Source organism: Pleurodeles waltl, chromosome 11, assembly GCF_031143425.1.
Source record: "Pleurodeles waltl isolate 20211129_DDA chromosome 11, aPleWal1.hap1.20221129, whole genome shotgun sequence".
Classification (NCBI taxonomy): domain Eukaryota; kingdom Metazoa; phylum Chordata; class Amphibia; order Caudata; family Salamandridae; genus Pleurodeles; species Pleurodeles waltl.
Genome location: NC_090450.1, coordinates 739,425,788 through 739,448,372, shown reverse-complemented (window position 1 = coordinate 739,448,372; position 22,585 = coordinate 739,425,788). Strand labels below are relative to the sequence as shown.

The 22,585-nt window shown below is 47.4% G+C and overlaps 1 protein-coding gene across 4 annotated transcripts in view; it reads left to right on the top strand.

Moving 5' to 3' along the window:
- The window catches only part of OSBP2 (oxysterol binding protein 2), a 1,025,274-nt gene that overhangs the window by 814,503 nt on the left and 188,186 nt on the right, over positions 1-22,585 (top strand). For all 4 annotated transcript variants that reach the window (XM_069214447.1, XM_069214445.1, XM_069214446.1 and 1 more), the window contains one exon: positions 20,383-20,628. In XM_069214447.1, the coding sequence (XP_069070548.1) occupies positions 20,383-20,628 (246 nt within the window). The remainder of the gene's footprint in view (positions 1-20,382; positions 20,629-22,585) is intronic.

The following is a 22,585-nucleotide window of genomic DNA, read 5'->3' as shown; positions in this document are numbered from 1 at the left end:
CCATTGACCTCTTCAAGGATTGTATGGCTTCCTTTATTTCACAAAGCGATAGATCTTGTGCCCCCTGTTCCCCGGAGCCACCCTCCTTGACTGCACCCCCTGCCGCTCCAGTACCAGACGTCACCATGGGGAACCGTGTATTGGTCCAAGTTATTTATTTGTGATAGCTGCATGCTCCGGTTTCTCACTATGGCTCTGGGTCCTGTCTCCACGTTCTGCTATGGCTCTGGGTCCTGTCTCCACGTTCTGCTCCGCCTATGATCTTTGTCTCTTTTGACTCCTTTCAATCTGCTGCGTGGCTCACCAACCACCAGGGACACTCTCCACTGATTGCAGTTTTTAGTTTGCTGTGGTCGGGTCCTCGCCACATCCACTGCACCAAGGGTGCCACATCGGTGCACAAAAAGCAGTCCTAGGGGGAAGAGAAAAAGTGCCCCTTTTGCAGACATCAGATAATTTATGTGGGCTCTCAATTGAAATGCTCCAATTAGCAGATCAGGCCCCAGAGCCACAGTCCTCCCACTACATTCTTATATTGCCTCATTATTTCAGCATGTTGTTTTGCCCTCTTTTGGAAGTGTTTTAGGACAGGATAGAATCAGGGCCCCTACAGAAGTCAACACTCCAGTGTTCCCACATTAGTACTGAAGGGCAGAGAAGCACACCCTCAGGGGCAGGAGAACCGCAAGGCTCCAGCTGATCATTGCATCTGTCTGAGCAGCATCTGTATTTCTCAGCCGCAGCTTTTATTTTTATGCATGCCTCCTCACCTGATAGTTACTGCTATAAACACGGAGAAGAATAGCAGGCCTCGTCGTTGCATGTCCCAGGGCAGCAAGGTTGCGACCAGCCGTCCTGCGACCGCTCTGTGTGCTTCTCAACAGGCTGAGACCCTCAAGTGGGGCCACCATGCAGATCAGGGCTCCAGCTTAGAAAATGAGCCGCACACGGCAGTCTCAGGCCAGCGGTCGATCAGGGCTGCAGTTCTCTGCCAGTGTCCCGCACCTCACCTCCAATGCCTCACAAGGTGCTGTCCTGAGTATTTAAGGGGGGTATGAGGGGTGACACTGGGAACTATCTCTGACTGCTCCGGGCTGTCGTGGTTTGGACTCTTGCTCTAGGCAAGACTGCTGGTTTAAGGATGACAGTACTTATGTTTGTAGGTGACTATGCCTTTCCTACAACAAGTCGCAGCTGTCGTCCCAACCCTTCTGGCTCACTAGCAGCACCTCACCAAAAACCCAAATAGTAAAAGGTGATTTGTGGCAGCCTTTACGCATGGACTCGAGAGTATGACATCTCAGGGAGTGTAGCGGTTAAACGGAGATTACCCTTTTCTCACAGATATATCATGTCTCATTCAAACACAGTCAATAACGAAGATGCAGTAAAGTTTCAATAGTTTCTATTTAACACAACTGCAATCTGCGATATGTTGCATGGGCTGCAATGATTAGGATAATGAACAGTGCAAGAAACAGAATTGTAAAGACAAGAGTCATTATTACAAAGACCCCCACCATCTAGCAATAACATGAAAAGACAAAGGGGGTCATTCTGACCCTGGCGTTCAACGACCGCGGGAGCACCGGCAACAGGCTGGCGATGCTCCCAAGGGCATTCTGACCGATATGGCTGCGGTCAGAAACGGAAAACCGGCGGTCTCCCGCCGGTTTTCCGCTGCCCTGAGGAATCCTCGCCATGGGGATTCCGACCCCCTCACCGCCATCCTGTTCCTGGCGGTTTTGCCCCTGGGGGCCCCTAAAAGATTTTCAGTGTCTGCCATGCAGACACTGAAAATCGTGACGGGTGCTACTGCACCCGTCGCACCCTTCCCACTCCGCCGGCTCCATTCGGAGCCGGCTTCCTCGTGGGAAGGGGTTTCCCGCTGGGCTGGCGGGCGGCCTTCTGGCAGTCGCCCGCCAGCCCAGCGGGAAACACAGAATAACCGCGGCGGTCTCCTGACCGCGTAGCGGTATTCTGTTGGGGGCACTTTGGCGGGCGGCCTCCGCCGCCCGCCAAAGTTAGAATCACCCCCAAAGTGTCAAATATGTCCTAATACCCTATCATGAGAGGCCTAACCTCCTACCTAAATGAGAGCTGGGTATGTTAATCCTAATCTGCCAATGCCATGTCCATGAGAAGAGCCCCCAACCCTTGTTACCTTGGAATGAGGTCTCTATCTCAGACTCCGCAGGAACACGAAGACTGAGTCAGCGTCAAGATGACATGCAGCATCGATATCAGCGATGGTGGCGATGCCCTCAGGTCGGAATCCCTCTGATTATCTGTCTAAAGTGTGATGTATTTATACAGATCTACTTGGACCCCTGACATAGGTGTGTTCCCAAACAATAGATAACGGCATGCTTGGGGTGGTAATTAATATAAACAATTCCCTTGAAAGCATGAAGAGGTAAAGTCCCTAAATGTGAACACCTACAGTTTGTTTGTCTTTGTCACTTGATTTTGACGCCTTAATGCGGTGGCACTGATAATGCAAATCATAACAAGTGGCCTAACTATAAACAAGGCAGCTATCTTAGAAGAATTATATAATTAAATGGGCTAAGACAGAGCAAGCTAACTAGGTTAAAAGTCACTAGGTGACGGGGGCACGAGTCCGCAAGCCAATGGCTAAGCTAACTCCTGTTATCCCATTAAAACAAACTAGGATTCACTACAGGGCTGCGGCGCCGCAAGCCTCCATTTTTGCTCTTGTGCTCTCTTTTCCCTGGAGTCACATGCCCAGGCCAGCCTGAGTTAGAAAGCCCTTGAATGCTCGATCCGTGTGCCCTGGCGCCCCCTGAGACTCCACCACCTCCAGATGACTTGTATATGCAGAGAATGTGTCGGGTGGTAGGGATAATTAGGTGGCAATCAGGGAGCAGCCTTAATGTGTAGCCATCTTGGTTGGCGCCTGCCCGTGCCCCATCACCAAAGGTAGTCTTATCAATACAAATACCTGTTTTTTTAAAACAAGCAAAGACGTGGAAAAAGCCCTCACTCACATTAGATGTTAGAATGTCAGCCATGCATTTTTTTACCAGAAACCTGGAAAAGTGAGCAACATGCTATAAACAAGAGGGTGTTGGTATCCAAAGGATCCAGAGCAAGGTAAATAATATAGAATATTCAACTATGTTATTCATTGGCGGTAAAAGTCTTGAAAAGGCAAGAGTGCATCCTACGACGAAAGAGGAGCTTTTGTAGCTCTCATAGATAATGGCTCACTACAAGACATGTGCATGGCAGCTATATGGTCTACACGAGACGCGTTTATTAAACACTAATGCATAGATCTACCATCAAGGAAAGAGGCATAGGTGAGACAAAATGTTTGTGAACAATTGGTTGCATTTACGTACACTTCACAACCCTTCCCCAGTAGTAATTAATACCACTTTTAGATCAATGTGAAATGTGGATGTAAATCTAGACTTCTAACAAAAGTTCTACAGATTGAAGCTCCTCTACATTCAATTGTGACCCTCCCACCACCCCAGAGAAAGAGGGAAATCCATGCCAAAGAAAATATATTTTACTATAAGAACACATTTATAGAGAGAAAAGTAATCTGAAGGTAGAGACTACACACAGACAATGTAGGCTTACTCTTGGCATCATAGGGAGTCTCCTCGGCTCTATCTGTAGTCGACACCCACAGGGAATTTTTTTTTTTACTTTGCAACTTGTTTCCAGATATAACCACATGATGGCAGATTGTACAGCAAGTGAAATGACAGCATCTTCAAGCTGCAGAACTATCACGGGTAAGTAACCCGTTTCTACATTTTGACTTGGTGTTAAAGGTCATTCACTGTTGATCTTTAAACATGAGATTCAGATACTCTTTAACGTTCACTAAAACTAGCTTCATTTGTAAATATTGTTACTGAGGACCATATAAATGAAAAAAAACATAACAAGCTGGCTTAGAAATCCAAGGAGCACAATCCATTTTAGTGAAAGAAATAAAACGAATAAAAAAAATCTTTAAAAAATCGGGGTTAATTAGAAGAGGAGATATTGTTATGGTGATCTGAGTAGCACTTAATACACGCTTAGCATTCAGATCCCAAGGGTGTAACCTCCTTTTACCAGATTGCAGTCAGTTCTTCATGACGTAAAAGCGACTTGAAGAGAGTTAGTACTTGACCCCATGTAGTTGGACACAACTGGCCAAAATTTAAGTTAAAGGTTTACTTTCATTGTACTGACTTCGTAGATAAGCTGAAACATAATTTGAGATTTGAAATTTACTAAGAAGAAAGGATGGTTGAGGTTTGGAGCCAAATCTGTATCTCTTGGCTAACCTTGACATCACTGCAGACGCAAACGTCCACTTATTGGATGTAGTCCTCCAACGATCATCACAGGGGGCTGGAGTTGTGGGAGATCAGGAAATCCAGAGACCTGTCACTGCTATATCACTTTAATGCAATTACTGACATTCGCCCACCTAAAGCGGAAGCGTTCTTTCCTTTTGTCAAACAGCTGAGCCATCTAGTCCCCACTCCAGCACTGTGGTGGAAACACAAGTCATATGTGATTAATTTACATGGACAGATCCTGCAAGACAGCTGACTCCTGGTGTAACGTTAATTAGTATAGTGACAAAGACCTAAAATTAGTTTTTCCACCTCCCACATCTCCTCAAGTGCCATATATTTTAATTAAGATCGTTTTCTGGAGACACGCACCGTCTGGCCACATTGTCAGAAACTGTTCAAATTTTAAAAATATAACAGCGATAATTAATTTTTGGTAATGAATAAAAGTAACATTTGCTGTTCAGAAGATGTGAGTTGTGTGCTGAAATCCTGCTCTAAGCCCACGCACATTTAGTATTAATTTCCCTAAATCCACACTCCAATGTTCATTGGTAAAATAATTAAAGTTAAAGAAATAGGGGGTTATTAAAACTTTGGAGGAGGTGTTAATCCGTCCCAAAAGTGACGGTAAAGTGACGGATATACCACCAGCTGTATTACGAGTCCATTATATCCTATGGAACTCGTAATACGGCTGGTGGTATATCCGTCACTTTACCATCACTTTTGGGACGGATTAACACCTCCTCCAAAGTTGTAATAACCCCCATAGTGTTTTAAGAAACCATACGAGATGATACCTTGGGTGAAGTCTGCAGGTTTGAAATACTGCACTGCAGATTCTGTCTTTCATGCTTCCAAAGCCGATATGATCAATGTCATTGAAATTAGTGGTAATACTGTTATTTAGCACCCAAAGACAGTGCACTGTCTTGTATGCATTATGTGATTGAACAGGGTTATGCCTATCACCACTGGCTAGAAAGTAAACACATTGGACCTCACGCCCTACAGTATACATATACATACTTATGCATAAGTTTACATAATATTTCATAATATTAAGGAAATTATCAACATACTCTATAATCCACCCTGGCTCGCTGACCTAACCCCCCCCTTCCAGTTTTCTTTTCACCTCTACCACTCCCCTCTTCTCCCTTATCTATCTCCATCTCTAATACATTTTTCCACCACCCACTATACCTATCCCTATCTCTCCCCACTTAATATTATTTTTCAGTCTTTCTTACTCGATGTATTTTATAACGCCTCAGATGGCAATTAACCCTCGCATGTGAATCATAAAACTAGACCTGTATGAAGCATATGGACGATATCCCGCAATGTACTCTGTAATATCCTTTAATTTCCAATAAAGATCTAAAAAAAAAAAAAAGTAAACACATTGTCGGTATGAGGAGACTACCACCTTAAATCTTCTCTCAAACTCTGAACCAGCATGAAACTGCTGATCTGTCTTGTTCCCAAATAGAAAGTCTTGTGCTCAGGGTCGTAACATAGACCCCTGAAAGCCCTGCAGCACAGGGGAGGACCCATCCCTACAGGGGGTCCCAACTCTTCAAGTGGGCCTTTTTGAGGCCAAGGCCAAGAAATATCAGTAAGATATGGGATACTCAGGGAGCCCTCACTGCAATCCACAGTGCCCCCCATCAATTTGCATTACACCACTGCTTGTGCTGGAGGTGGAGTGGACAGTTCCAGTGTGTGTGGCATACATACTCTCAATAGTCATGTCCGCTGGTGGCATTCCAGAAAAAGAAGAGTTGGTATTTTTACAAGGTTCAGCAGATATGGATGTTGGAATACTGAGACCATGTGCTACAGTGGTTGCCGCCACCCTTTCTTGGCAATTTACTAACAAAGTATACCAGACTACCATTTAGAGATCATTTGTATTTCTGCTCATATGGTGCCACATATCACAAGCTCCATCGCTTAAACACTCTAGCGTGGTGATGGGGGCCAAAGACACATTTATTTTTGGAGGATAGACAACCACAGAGGCCTAAATGGAGCTGAAGCAATCAGCAGCCCACCTGAAACCCATGTCCTTTTCTCCTGGCATCTCTCACACAATCCAAGAACGTGAACAGTTAGAGGTTGTGGTTTGACATAGATCTCTCCATCACAAAGGTGTCCATAGGTATGCAAAAGACCATCATTGTCGAGCTAATGATGATGAATTGGTCCTTCAGTTCCTGCCAATGAAACACTAAACAGAACTCACCAGAGCCCTAATATTGTCCTATTTGGACTACTGCAACATAGTCTACATGGAGGGAGCAAAGGACGAGGTCAAGGATCAGCAAAGGATGGGAAACCAGGCAGGCAGACTATGCCTTAAAGATCATGCCTTGAAGAAATTGGACCATTACACCCACTCGCTTCTGTTGACTAAGGACAAAGATCCACATTCCTATCCATTGTCCACAGATATGTAGAGGAAGAAAGTCACAATACATGAAGAAACTAGATCCCGTACATCTGCATGCATCATATTGGCAAAGCGAATAAAGAAGTTATTGAAGAACTGTATAACTTTCAGTTGGCAGTTGCACACAATAATGCAACAGCAAAAAATGTTGATAAACTAATACAAAGTCTGAAGAGGTTTTCTGGTGCCCACACTACACCAGCCACTCCCTCTTCTAGATATGGTGATTATGCGTTAGAACGGAGTGACCTATAATATTGTTACAGTTTTTAATAAATCATTTTATCCTGGTACACAAAGGTGAAGCTTCTGAAGCACTTGTGCATTACACACATCAGCTAATCAAATTTGAAGAATTTATTTCAGACCTGCCACCAATATTACCACTAAAAAATTAGCAACAGCCGTACATGGTTGTATGTTTGCAATCCGCCAACAAATCGAGCTGAAAAATTACCAGCAGCAGATTAAAACTTGTATCTGATAGCTGCGAAGGCCACTGCTGAGCGTTTCTGGCAGCAGTGCTGCTGTTGGTTTTTAGGTCAAGCGCTGTCGCCTACCGACCTGTTGTAAATGCTTTATGGGGTTCAGCTCCACCCAGTGATTTTCATTTGTCTGTCAGTGTCCTTTAAAAATCCTTGCTTGCTAATGGTCAATCCTTCCTCTTGGTTCCTCCTTTAGATCTTTTGTTTCCTCCCGCAGAGCATTGACCAAGTACTGTATCCTTATGCTTTTCTTTCCTGTTGGTGTTACTCTATAGGTGTGTGTTCAGCTTCTGGGCCCATATTTTACTGCAGCTTATCAGCACGGTGCCCGCTTCACAGTCTCTGCGCTTCAAGTTTCGCCATGGCGAATGCACACAAGCCTTTTGGCTACAAGGGTGCTGTGTTTCATGTTTTAGCTTGGAACCCGCTTTCTTGTCTTCAAAAAGTCTATCTACACCTTGTGGGTCACGTTCCCAGGCCATATCCATTCTGCTCCGTTTCTTCCACCCCCTCCACACCTTGTGTGTCGCGTTCCTAGCCCACGCCCATTCTGCTTGGTGTCTTTCACCTCCTTCCCAACCTCTCTCCTACTATGCATTCATGTCCTCCCTGCAAACCGTTATGTCGGTGCCACCACCAGTTCGGTGGTTAACTTTTAAATAGCATATTCAGGTTTCCTGGTGCCTCCTGCACGAACCGCCAGCACTTAATTGAAGTTATACTCAGCTCTTGGCTCCCACAGGACACCAGCCATGAAACATGAGAGCTCTCCACTTTGCCTCCTCCCCTCGCCCACCCCCAGATGCCTTTGTGCTGCTCGGAGAGCACCTCGGCAGGGACAGATCACTGCACTCACATAAGAATGCAAACAGCCTAGGCGTGCAGCGTGTAATAACCTTGGATCATGCTTAGAAATTAACCCGTCCCAGGTCTCCACACTGACCTGCCTTGCACCTCGTTCAGGTGATGGGCAACACCCCTCCCTCCATCCACACACACTGGTTCCCCCCCCTTGTGTTGACTATACAAACACATAGTGCCTGCATTTCACCTCTCTTGCCCCCATGTTTCCATGCCCAGGCTCAGGCTCAGGACCAAGCAACTCTCTAGCCCTCCTCCCATACCCTCTTGCTTCCACTACACCAGTGCATAGTGAGTGCCTGTGGTCACATAAGTGACGCAATCCTCACTCAGTGTGTGCCCCTTCTCTCACTCTCTCTCTACATGCCCACCTGCGCTGGCACCTCTTTACATACCTCATTCTCTCAATTTGTATGCTCAAGGCAAGTCGGCCCCTACCCCCGTGTTCCCATGGGGGCACTCTCAGTGCCTGGTACCCCTCCAAAAGCAACTTGAAGCATTTATGGGCTGCACCCCGTCCCTCCATGTGACCATTCAGTGCCCATCATTCTCTTTGCTGATGGTCTCCCATGTCCAGCTATGCACACGCTGCCAGCCACCCATATTATCTACCTCCCATGCGTCCCTCTGCACGCACACATAGCCTGGCACCTCTAGATTCTCCTTCCTTTGACCTTTTGCATGCACCCACTCAGAATGTGGTAGCTCTCCAGGCTCCCCTTTTCCATGGCCCTCTTGTCAGACACACTGCTCTCACCCCTATTTCCTCCCTGTGTCTTCGCGCACACACACTGTGCCTGGCACCTCTTTCACCCTCCATGCCTCTACATGCACCGCTCTGAGAGCAGAAAGTGCCTGGCACCTCTCTTGATCACCCTCCATACACTGTTTGTCTTTGCCCTGTACCTGCTGTGTTTTTCCCCTTCTGTTTTGGTGTGCACTGAGTTTTGTTTCTCTGCACCTGGGTCAGTTTGTCTGCTTTTGCCCAGTATCGGCGGTGTTTGTATGGGGCCACGTTTTTGTGTGTGCCTGGCTGTGTGTGCTCTGTATTTGTACTGCATGTTTGCCTGCAGCCTTAGACCACTGGCTAATAAGCCCCCTAAGGAGCAGCATGACCCCCCTCACCAACCCCTTCAATAATTGATCTCTTTCCGTGTCACCTAGTTTCATATCCTCCATTCGCAGCCTGGGATGGGGGAGAGGAATCTTCACCTGTCCCTTAAAGATGCTTTGAGTACAGCTATGTGTCTCGGGAGACTTGACAGATGCGAAGACAAAAAATAAGTGGTTACAGTAGATGTTGTGGCACCCAGGATAATATGTTGTATGGCGAAACACTTACAAGGTCCCAAAGGTGAGACCTATTGGCTGTGCCAGTGCTTGTTAAATTTAGAAAGTGCGGAGCGAGCACAGAAACAGGTGAATAGTCAAGGTGTGTTAGGCAACAGGATAACTGATTCCCTAGAAAAATCTCTAGTTGTGGAGTTGGAAAATAGAAAATAAGCAAAGCCATGAAACAATGTGCTCTTTCTACTCAACAAAGATTCCACTCAAACTTCATCCAGCTGCAAGTGTTCTTGTTGGACTGTTTTGCTTATGCAGGGTCATCCCCAATCTTTTTGCCTCCTGCCTCCTATTTTTTCTGACCTGTTGCTGTTGGCTTTTGAACTCTGAGCACTTTACCACTGCTAACCAGTGCTAAAGTGCATATGCTCTATGTGTAAAATTGTATGTGATTGGCTTATCCATGATTGGCATATTTGATTTACTAGTAAGTCCCTATTAAAGTGCACTACAGGTGCCAGGGCCTGTGAATCAAATGCTACTAGTGGGCCTGCAGCACTGGTTGTGCCACCCACTTAAGTAGCTCTGTAATCATGTCTCAGACCTGCCACTACAGTATCTGTGTGTGCAGTTTTAACTGTAAATTCGACTTGGCAAGTGTACCCACTTGCCAGGCCTAAACCTTCCCTTTTCTTACATGTCAGACACCCCTAAGGTAGGCCCTAGGTAGCCCCAAGGGCAGGGTGCAGAGTATGGTTAAGGTAGGACATATAGTAATGTGGTTTATATGCCCTGACAGTGAAATATTGCTACATTCGTTTTTCACTGGTGCAAGGCCTGTCCCTCTCATAGGTTAACATGGGGGCTACCTTTAAATATGATGAAAGTGTAGATTCCCTTTGGGAGCGGATGGACACATGGAGTTTGGGGTCTCTGAGCTCACAATTTAAAAATACATCTTTTAGTAAAGTTGATTTTAAGAGTGTGTGTTTGAAAATGGCACTTTCTGATGGATACAACTACCTGTGGATTCCTCACCTCATGAATACTCCCATGGCGCCAGCATTCGACGGAAATCTTCTTACTAGTCTCTGCACGTCGACGAGGACGTCACTCTAGCCCACGCGACGCCGTCTGACGTCATACAGGCAATAAGAGGTCCTCGACGACGTGCGGACGTCAGTTCCCTTTTTTCCGTGCATTCGAAACGGTTATCTTCGAGGGAGCAACTGTTACTCTTGCGGTTACAGTGTATATCTTGCTGCGTAGTCTTTCGCTGTGGAAATAATGTCGCAGAGGAAGTCTGGATTTAAGCCTTGTCGTGAGTGTGGAGGCAAGATATCGGTGACGGATCCTCATTCCGATTGCCTTTGGTGTTTGAGCTCCGACCACGACGTCTCGACTTGTGATTCATGTCAGCACATGAATCCAAAGGCCCTCAAGGAACGTGAAGCGAAGCTGTTTATGGCCAAGTCAAAGGGGAAACATCACAAGAAGTCTTCTTCCCCAAGACATCGGCGTCATCGAGACTCCCGGCGCCGTAGAGAATCTCGGCGTCATTCAAAGGAGACTCGTTCCAGGTCTCCGGATCGGCGCCAAAGGACATGGGAAGTCAGTCCCACGGTTACGCCGCATCCTTCGACGCCGTTGCCCTCTCCGGCGTCTCCAACTTCACCTGGACAGGCGTCGGTGATTGAGGTATTGGAGCCTCAAGTGTTTTCTCCGGCGCAGACGCCGAGGCCGGCGTCGGGGTCGCCTCCGAGACAGGCACCCCAGTATCCGGCTTTTCCCACCCCTGGAGCCGATAGTTCCGCATTCTTGAATGCGATGTATGCCATCTTCCAACAGATGGCTCCAGGGGGTGCTCCGGCTGGGCCTTTGGCCTTTTCTTTGGGTGATCCTGCGCCTCTTCGGCCGGCACCCTTTATGCCCTTTCTCCCGTTTGGGAACGTGGGCTCGGCGCCACTGTCGGCGCCGGTGGCCGCTCCGGTGGCTTCAGAAGAATTGGCCCCGGGGATTTCCATCCCGTCGACGTCGGGATTTCGGCCTGTGACTCCGGTGGGTCCATCTGCGGCAGTTGCTCTTCCGTCGGCGCCGAAGTTACCTGTGGCGCCGGATGCGGCGTCGGTGGCTTCTGAAGATCGGCGCCGATCTTCGACTTCGGCGGAGGCATTGTCGACTCCGCGTATTGAGCAACGACTTCATTCAAGGAGACGTGCTCTCCGTGTATTGGAAGAGCAGGAGTACCAACGAGCCCTAGAGGAAGGAGAGCTAGAGGACTCGGGTGATGGGCTGCGTGGACTGGAGTCGGCCAGTGGGCTGGACACTTCCCCTGAGTGGGACCTTTCGTCCCCGGGGGAATATACTGAGGAGGCTGCTTCCTTTCATGCAGTGGTACGGAAGGCAGCTAGTTTTTTGGACCTGCCTTTGCCGGTGGTGGAGGCAAAACAAAACCTTTTGACAGAGGTGTTACATCCGGCCTCAGCCGCGGCGGAGCCTCTGTTACCATTTAATGACGCTCTGCTGGATCCGGTGTTAGAGGTGTGGAAGAGGCCGGCATCTTCCCCAGCAGTTCACAGAGCCGTGGCCAGGAGGTATCGGACGGCTCCAACTGACCCTGGTTTCCTATCTAGGCACCCTACGCCGGAGAGCTTGGTGGTGCAGGCCTCCTGTTCGTCCAAGTCAGCGCCTGGTTCTTTTCCGACGGTGCCTGGGGACAGAGATTCAAAGAAGCTAGAGGCGCAGTCGAAGAAGATTTTTTCATCCTGCAGTCTGGCGTTAAAAGCCACCAATGCAACCTGTATCCTGGGGAGGTATATTCATGCTCTGATGGATGACATTTCCTCTTCGTTTACAGAGCTTCCCCAGGGTCTTTTGGATCTTGTCTCAAATGCCCAGGCTGCTGCGACCCAAATTATCCAGACGGGACTGGATACCACCGACTCGGTAGCCAGGGCAATGGGCACAACTGTGGTGGCAAGGAGACAGGCCTGGCTCCGTAACTCGGGCTTTTCGGCAGATGTACAGTCCACATTGTTGGATCTCCCGTTTGATGGGGACAAACTGTTTGGGGCTAAGGCTGATTCGGCCTTGGAACGTTTTAAAGAAAGCAGGGCCACGGCTAAGTCGTTAGGGCTCCAAGCTCCTTCTTCCACGGCCTCTTCCAGATTCTTCAGGAGGTTTCGTGGATTTGGGCGTGGCTCTTCCTCCTCTTCCTTTCGGGGGAGATATCAGCAACCTGCTTCTTCCCATCCCTATAGATCTTTCAGGGGGAGAGGTAGGGTCCGCACCAGAGGAGCCTCTCAGCAGCACTCTGCCTCTTCCTCATCCTCTGGCGGGGTGCAGCAGGGGAAGCAGCCTTAGGCTTCCACCATTTCCCACTCACTCCTCTCCTGTAGGGGGAAGATTACAGCATTTTCTCACCAAATGGAAGACTGTTACATCGGACACTTGGGTTCTCAGTGTTGTGGGAAAAGGCTACACCCTTCCCTTTCGGGAGTTCCCGCCCCTCATCCCGCCCCGCCCTTCGTATTGTTCAGAAGAACACCTCCTGTTGCTAGAACAGGAGGTGCAAGTCCTCCTTTCAAAGGGCGCGGTGGAGTTGGTCCCGGAGCAGGAAAGGGGTCGAGGAGTTTACTCAAGGTATTTCCTGATTCCCAAGAAGGATTGTCGTTTGAGACCAATTCTGGACCTGAGGATCTTGAATTGGTTCCTCAAGCAGGAAAAGTTCAAGATGCTGACCCTAGCACAGGTGCTTTTGGCGTTGAACATGGAAGACTGGATGGTGTCTGTCGACTTGCAGGATGCTTACTTTCATATCCCGATACTCAAGTCACACAGGAAGTATCTCCGGTTTGTGGTGGGATCGCAACACTATCAGTTTGCGGTCCTTCCGTTTGGTCTTACTTCAGCACCTCGAGTCTTCACGAAGGTGATGTCGGTGGTTGCGGCAGAACTCAGAAGGAAGGGGATAGCAGTATTCCCTTACTTGGACGACTGGTTGATCAAAGCCAAGTCCCAGGAGCTTGTGTCGCATCATCTGCAGTCAACAACCCAGTTGTTGTTCGACCTGGGTTTTTCGGTGAACGAGCCCAAATCTCACCTAGAGCCCTCTCAGCGCCTCCTGTTCATAGGGGCAGTACTGGATACAACATTGGGTCGGGCCTTTCCTCCGCCTCAGCGGATTCAAGATATTCAGGATTTGGTTCCAATGTTTCGAAATGGAGCGGTAGTTCCAGTCCTCAAGGTCCTTCGTCTGCTCGGTCTTTTTGCCTCCTGCATTCTGTTGGTCACGCATGCTCGCTGGCACATGAGGGCTCTTCAGTGGTGCCTCCGAAGGCAGTGGTCTCAACACAGAGGGGATCTAGAGGGTACTGTCAAGATCTCCAGAGATGCTGCTGTGGATTTGAAGTGGTGGATTGCAAGCAACAATCTTTCACAAGGAAAGCCGTTCCAGCAGTCGCCACCAGTGACCACAGTCATAACGGATGCTTCCACTCTAGGGTGGGGAGCTCATCTGGGGGATCTGGAGATCAAAGGTCTTTGGTCTCCAGAGGAACAGATGTTTCACATCAATCTGTTAGAGTTACGGGCTGTACGTCTGGCTCTCAAGGCCTTCCTCCCTTCCCTTCGTGGTCAGTCGGTACAGGTCCTAACGGACAATACTACCACGATGTGGTACATAAACAAGCAGGGAGGAGTGGGGTCGTACCTTCTCTGCAGAGAAGCTCTTCGACTATGGTCCTGGGCAAAGGACCATCGGATTTGCTTGATAGCAAACCATCTGGCCGGAGTTTTGAACGTGCGTGCGGACAGTCTCAGTCGCCACTTCTCGGCAGACCACGAGTGGCGTCTCCATCCAGATCAAGTCCGTTTAATCTTCCAGAGGTGGGGGTTTCCTCGGGTAGATCTGTTCGCCACTCTAGAGAACGCGCATTGTCCGTTGTTCTGCAGCCTTCAGTATCCGATGCAGGGAGCGTTGGGGGACGCGTTTAAAATAACCTGGTGCGGCCAGTTGCTTTACGCGTTTCCTCCCATACCCTTGATTCCTCGAGTATTGAGGAAGATTCGCCAAGACCGGGCTCTAGTAATCTTAATAGCTCCGGATTGGCCAAGGAGGGTGTGGTACTCCGACCTTCTCCAACTCTCAATGTGCCCGCCGCTCCGTCTCCCTTTCAGGGCAGACCTCCTCTCGCAGTCGCAGGGGCAGGTTCTACACCCCAACCTCCAGAGTCTGCACCTACATGCCTGGAGATTGAACGGGGCAACCTGAGTTCCTTCTCTCTCCCGCCTGAGGTAGTGGATGTTATATTAGCGGCCAGGCGACACTCCACTAAATCTATCTACGCTAATAGGTGGTCTAAATTTGTTGCGTGGTGTGGAGAGAGGCAGATTGATCCTTTGCATGCTCATCTATCGGACGTTTTGTCTTTTGCTCTATCTCTGGCGCAGAAAGGTTGTGCAGTGGCTACCATTAAGGGTTATTTATCGGCCTTGTCAGCCTTCATATGTCTTCCAGACCAACCATCTTTATTTAAATCCCCTATTGTTATCAGATTCTTGAAAGGTCTTCTAAATCAATATCCTCCAAAGCCATTCGTTATGCCGCAATGGGATTTGTCCTTGGTCCTGACTTTCCTTATGGGGTCCCCTTTTGAACCTATGCATTCTTGCCCCTTGAGGTATTTGGTTTTAAAAACAGTCTTCCTGATAGCTATAACATCAGCAAGGAGAGTGAGTGAGTTGCAGGCCTTATCAGTAAAGCCCCCTTATACAACTTTTTATGGGGATAAGGTGGTGTTGAGGACCAAGGCTGCTTTCCTCCCGAAGGTTGTTTCACCCTTCCATTTGGCTCAGGCAATTACTTTGTCCACGTTCTATCCTCCGCCTCATCCTTCCAAAGAGGAAGAAAGACTGCAACGTCTGGATCCAAAGAGAGCGTTGAGCTTCTTTATTGATAGAACAAAGGATTTCAGGCTGGAGGATCAGCTGTTTATTGGATACGTGGGCAAGAGGAGAGGAAAGGCAGTCCACAAGAGAACACTATCCAGGTGGGTTGTTCTTTGCATTAAAATCTGTTACTCTTTGGCAAAGAAGGATCCTCCTGAGGGCATTAGAGCTCATTCCACCAGAGCCAAGTCGGCCACTTCGGCCTTGGCCAGAGGTGTTCCTGTGGTCGACATCTGCAAGGCCGCAACTTGGTCGTCCCTTCACACTTTTGCAAAACATTACTGTTTGGATTCTGAGGTTAGAAGGGACGGCCATTTTGCACGGTCAGTGCTGCAGGATTTCTTGGTTTGACCATTTAGGCACCCACCGCCGGGCGTGGTACTGCTTTGGGACTCTATTCATGAGGTGAGGAATCCACAGGTAGTTGTATCCATCAGAAGAACGAGTTACTTACCTTCGGTAACGACTTTTCTGGTGGATACATTAGCTACCTGTGGATTCCTCACGGTCCCACCCGCCTCCCCGTTGCCTTTCTGGTCTTGCCAAGTAATCCTTGAGTGCGCTCCTCTTGGTCTTTGAGGGTGCAATAGATGTGTATATAATATATATTTATATATATGTATATATGTATATATCTTTGTGTATATACTTGGTGTGTGTATATATTTTAAAAGAGAAAGTTTTATATATATATTTATATAAAAAGATTTACAGTTATTCATACAATGTTGTGTGTTTTTGCAATATAATGGGATGTTGCCTTGCTCTTTCATTGCATTGCCTGGTTGTTCTCATGCACGTAAAAAATGATTGGTACTGACGTCCGCACGTCGTCGAGGACCTCTTATTGCCTGTATGACGTCAGACGGCGTCGCGTGGGCTAGAGTGACGTCCTCGTCGACGTGCAGAGACTAGTAAGAAGATTTCCGTCGAATGCTGGCGCCATGGGAGTATTCATGAGGTGAGGAATCCACAGGTAGCTAATGTATCCACCAGAAAAGTCGTTACCGAAGGTAAGTAACTCGTTCTTTAGAAAGTGAGCATTTTATTGCTTATACCATTTCTGTGACTCTGCCTGTTTGTGGATTCCCTGTCTGGGTCAGTTTGATAGTTGGGCTGGTTGCACCTCACACTAGACAGTGACACAAAAGGAGCTGGGGTGTAGTCTGCATTTCATGTTGAGCCATCTGTGCTAGGAGGGAAGGGAGGAGTGGTCACTTACACCTGAAAGGGCTGTGCCTGCCCTCACACAATGCAGTCTCCTACCCCCTGGTGAGTGTCTGGGGCCTGGCCTGGGCAAGGCAGGATTTCACATTCAAAAGAGACTTTGCTTGAAGTAGGCCTACTTGAAAGGAGAAATTGGGTATTAGAAGGGCACTCAAAACCACATATTTTAGAAACACTTCTGGAACCAAGAGGAACTTCTGCAGGAGAAGAGCTGAATAGCTGAGGAAGAAGAGCTGCCCTGCCTGTGACTGTGCTTTGTGGAGCTATCCTGCAGTTGCTGCTTCTGCCAGAGTAAGAGGGCAAAGACTGGACTTAGTGTGCCTTCCATCTTGAGAAGCAATCTCCAAGGGCTTGATCTAGAGCTTGCCTCCTGTTGTTTGAAGTCTCAGGGACAGCAAAGACTTCTCCCTGCCAGCACCTGGAGCCTCTGGAGAGACTCCTACTCTGCCCTGTGGTGCCCATCTGAAAGGAGAAGCTGGCAGCCTAAAGACAAGAAAATCTGAAAGGAGAAGCTGGCAGCCTAAAGACAAGAAAATCCACGCACAGAGCGCTGTGCGGGGAAAAGTTTGATGTGACTCAGATCTGCGGCTGAAAAAGCAACGCGCCACCGGCTCCGCAGCTGAGAAAACAACGCTCACAGGAAACGTGACCGAAGAATCGACGCACGGAGCAGGAGAAACGACACGCAGCTTCGCTGACGGAGGCTGGGAGATCACAACCTGCGCTGCGGGATTTCGGATCATCATGCGGCTGGATTTCTGACTCACGTACTGCCGTGCGGAGTTATTTTTGACGCACACCCGCCCGTGCTGGGTTATTTTTGACACACCCCAGGTACATTTTCACGCTAGCAGCGCTAGTGTGTGTTTATAACTACTTAAAGACTCTTTGTGCATATTTATTGATAATTTGACTTGTGTATGGTGGATTTTTTCGTTTTGGTCTTGTTTTGTTTAGATAAAGATTTCCAATTTTTCTAAACAGGTGTTGTGTCATTTTGTAGTGTTTTCATTAAGTTACTGTGTGTGTTGGTACAAATACTTTACACCTAGCACTCTGAAATTAAGCCTACTGCTCTGCCAAGCTACCAAGGGGGTAAGCAGGGGTGAGCTGAGGGTGATTCTCTTTTACCCTGACTAGAGTGAGGGTGTTTGCTTGAACAGGGGGAAACCTGACTGTCAACCAAAGACCCCATTTCTAACAGTTCTGCTATGGATGGGTGACACTCTGGGTTAGATTAAGAAAATCATAAGTGTGGAAGGTCAGCAGAATCTCTGCAACATGGAATTGAAGACTAACAAAACTACTCAGCATCAGTGGAGCAGGAAGAGTAAAACCCTATTTTACCCCTTTAATAAGATCTGCAGCTTTAGCCTCTAAACACGTGGGAAGTGTTGAATATGTGTGCAAAAACAACCAAAGGAGAGTATCAAGAAGTTTAACAATTCTGATATGGAGAAGAATAAGGATGACGTTTTATTTTATTTATTATTTTATTTTATTCCCTCCTCTTTCAGTTCAACATTGCTCAGTCTTCTGCTCCTGTCCCTGAATGGTTAGTGCCACAAACGTCATTTAGGGGGCACCAGGGGTCGCAGCTGCAATCCCTGGCTTGCGCCTTGCGACCTCTGGCACTGCCTCTGTGACCCATGGCCTCAGATGTGGCAAAATAAGTGCTGGGAACACAGGGGGCAGCTCGTCCTTATAAACGCTGCTTGTGGCTCCACTTTCTTGTTTTCAATCAGTTTTTTTAATTGCACTAGTAGCTAATAATATATCATTCACTATAAGTGAAGTAATAAATGGAGTACAGTTAACTGGAATATGAACCTCCTTGGTAGCTGAGGTTTGTAAAAAACACTTTTAAATGTATGTTGTGTGCATGCTTTGCGAATGAGAGTGTGCCCGTGGGAAAGAGAGTGCGTATAAGTGAGTGTGTATTGGTAAGCATGTGTGTGTGAGTGAAAGTAAAGATGAAAGGGCGTGTGATGTCACTTCCGCTACCCCTGGTATTTTGGTGAATTGACGTCCATGGTTACTCCTCAAGAAGTCTGTCTCCAAACCTGTCCAAAAGGTCTTCTTTACTTGACCTTTACTATTGTAAATCCAGGCAATGGAGCAGGCAGCCATTCTGATCCTTTTTCAAATAGGCACTGATCGTTCATATTGGCAACCTGGACTACAGGACGACCAGGAAAGATCTGTAGCAAGCATTGTCAGACACTTTCTCCAGACAGGGAAAGGCATTGCCGACTATACTGCTGAAACCTAGAGCTCAAACTGAAAATTTGCAAGAAGCTATTAGTGCAGTTAACAATCTTCATAGGTACAGAACTGGCAGGAGCATACACGTCTCTCTGGCTACACGGGCAATCAATAGATCATTTAATTTACGCTGCTCAGAAATGGGTGACCCTTTACTCTGTGTGTGGGGGGGGGGGTTGATGGTGCTCAAAATGGCGAGCTGTTGCCCAAGTTGCTGGAACTGGTGCAGGTCACTCAGCAGACTCCTGTTAATCATTGCAACCACAGTATGTACAGTGATGTAATAACTTGAGGAGGGCCCCGGCAAGGTACCTGGAGGGGTCTCCCTCCCCCATGGACTCAGTCACAGTCCTGCCGCCTGTGCAGTGTACTGTGCAGAGGGGGTCCCCTGGAGCTCGCGCCCCCACTCCCCTCGCGAGCTGCGGGGACCTTTGTTCCGCCACTGTGTATGTAGAGCATCAGCAGGATTTCCACATTGCCTCAGCATGCAAAGCACATATTTGCCTTGAGAATGTTCACAGTGCCCCGGCCACAGTGTGCTGAGCATACATTCTCATGACATTACAAGGATACGGGCGAATGAAAATGGTCGTTGCGTGAGTGCGTGCTTGACTTGTAGGGCTGAAAGTAAACCGCTTAAATATTGACCCACTCATCGAATATGTGCATATTTCTCATGTCCTTTGACAGTGGCAGATTTATAGCACGGCACCCAGTAAGCAATAATTATCCCAGACAGTGCTTAATTTGTCAAAAGAATTGCTGCCAGGACCCAAGACATTTCTCAGAAGGCTAGTGCATCTTGGTTCCTACCAATGTCTATGCCAGTGTTGCCAAATGGATGTACCGCCGTCACCTACTAGCTATCTCACTGCTACAGGTTTGACAGTTTCGACCACTGGATGCCGCACAAAGCTGCAAACGATGACCTGAATGCACTGATAATTATTTTTAAAGTGTATTGAATTGTTAAAAAAACTCCGCCGTTTAGCTTTTTTTAAACATAGACATAGAGCACTTTCATGGTGCAGCCTGTCATAAATATGTGCCAGTATTAAGAAACAAATGACGGGGCTGAGCACCAGCAAACGCAGGCACAATTTAAGCACTGGTCCTAGGTGTTGGCAGAGAGCTAGGAAAGGCGAATGACTGTAGGGATAGCTATCAGCAGTTTGGGAAGTTTTGGGTGCAACGGTATTGCATTGCAAGGTTACATTTCTTTACGGGGGACTTTGCAAGGTCAACGCTGTCATGGAGGTGAGCTCTCACTGAATTGCTCTCACTTACAGTTAGGCTCTAAACAATGCATTCGATGTATTAACCTACTGAAGATTTTCTTGCAAAAAGAATCGATGTCCTGGCAAAGGCACCTTAGCAAACTATATTTAAAACATAATATTCTGATAGATTTCCCTTCTGTCCAAGCATTATGTAAATGAAAGTGTGCACGTTTCCTACAAATATCAATGATCTCATGAAGAACCCGTGAATCTCATAATGCCTCTTGCTTGACACTTAGATCAATTTCAACGAGCCGCTGTCCATGCTGCAGAGGCTGACCGAGGACTTGGAGTACCACGAGCTGCTGGACAAAGCTGCCAAGCTGGAGAGTCCGACGGAACAGATGTGCTACGTGGCTGCCTTTTCTGTGTCTTCGTATTCCACCACCATTCATCGCACAGCAAAACCATTTAATCCCTTGCTGGGGGAAACCTATGAGCTAGATCGACTGGAAGAAAACGGATTCCGATCGATCTGTGAGCAGGTAAGAACAGATCAGACTTTGCTCTCCATGAGATTGAGAGAATTTGCCACATTTTGGGGTTGCATGGTCCGCACTCTTCAGCACTCTTATTCAGTAGACCATCTTCACTGGAAAGGTCGACATGTGTGTATGATTTCCTAAATATGACTTCGAATGCACAGCATCCCAGGCTTTTGTTAATGTTGTGCATTTTATGCCTGGATGGTAATGTATAAAAAGTATGCAGGTTCGGGAGAAGAATCGATAGACCTTCTGCAGTACAATCTCTAAGCTTTTGGAACTTCTGCTGAACCCGCTGAAGGTCAGTATGATAACTGCATCTTTTGTAAACAGTTACAGATTAGACTTTACCTAAAAAACTTGGAGATGTTGCTGCTTGTCAGAAGCAGTTAGTATTATAAAGCCTTATCGGATGAAAATGCATTTACAAAATGCAGTATCATAATGTACTGGTGATGTTATGTGTGCCAGGGCTTATTTTATGGTATTTGGAGAGTCCCGCCATATGTCAGTATTTGTGATTACTTTTGCCTTGACAGTGTCAACAGCTTTGGGGAGAATGTTTATTTCTGATGGGTCCATCTTCCTGCACATTCCGGGCTTTATGGATACTTCATACTTTCCCAGAAATGTCTTTCCCCAGGAATGACTCCCCAGTGCACTCAGCTGGTTCCACCCAGCTGGTGATGCCTGGTGCCCCTGGGCATGGCATACCACAGTTTATTAGTTTTCAACCAGCCCTCAGACAGAAGTTCCTCCTTCTTATTTGTGGCTCATTGAAGTAGTGAAATGATCTCTCTCTCTCGTAGTGCCCCAGCTTGGTGCTACTTAGCTTTTAACAACTGTCTCCTCAAAGGGCCTCAGGCTTTCATTCTTGACGGGATGTGCTGCCGTGGCCTGCGACTCTTGCACCGTAATGCACCCGAAATGCACCAGGGAGCAGAAGGACAATTTATTTTAGCCTTAAGCTTGGAGAGAAACTCCCAAGAGGGCTGCCTCTCTAAAAGGTAAGCCCATTTAAATTGAACATTCTCCTAAGACATAATTCCATGAAAAACTTCATATGAAGAATTCTCGAGGCAGCTGTCCTGTTACCAGAACAGTTTTGAGTTTCAATGCCATTCTCGAATGCCACACACGTCCTCAAAGTCCCTTGAAACCCAGGTGCCTAAAAAGATGAGATCAGAGCTTCCTGGTGTTTTTGGCTGATTCAGAGTTTGTTGAGGCCTTCTGACCAGCATTGTTAGATCTTTTTAGGACAACTTTGCAGGCTTCTCACTGGAGGAGTACAAAAGGGGGCCATTCCTGCGGCATCATAGCTCTGATGGCTCAAAGTGCCATGCTTCACAAGTATCGACACTAGCGCTTATGGAAAAGTTGAGATAGGTTAGGGTGCTGTCCCCTGTTCACTAGACCCCTTTTCGGTGCTGTTTTTGAAGTCGAAGGTGACGCTGCCCGGGATCCATCTCCAGCACCAAGAATTCAATGGAAGAAAGTATCATCCATGGGGCAAAGATGAAAGCCCAAGTTAATTTTAACAATGATCTATATAAGGATGATATTTACAGGGCCCAAAGTTTTGCCCATTTGAAGGAGATTTTTGGCTCAAAATCAGATGCCTTGTTTATGGAGAATACGGTTTATGGCTGAACAAAGGTAGATCCCTCTGAGGATTATCACCTCATGCCCCTTTCCAATACTGATAATGGCATCTACTTAAACTCACAGAGTGACTGTAGCCTAGGTATTTCACCAGAGTGGGAAATTACATACCCTTCAAGCCCAGCTTCAGAGGAGGTGTAATCTATTATATCAGCCATTCAGAAGGTGATGGAGGACTATGCTTTCTGTGCAGGTGAAGCCTAACACTCCTATGGAAATCTTGCAGTCCTCCATGGTTTTTGAGGAACCATTACTTCTATTTCATGAGGCTTTTGTAGGGTGAAATAGCTGGATG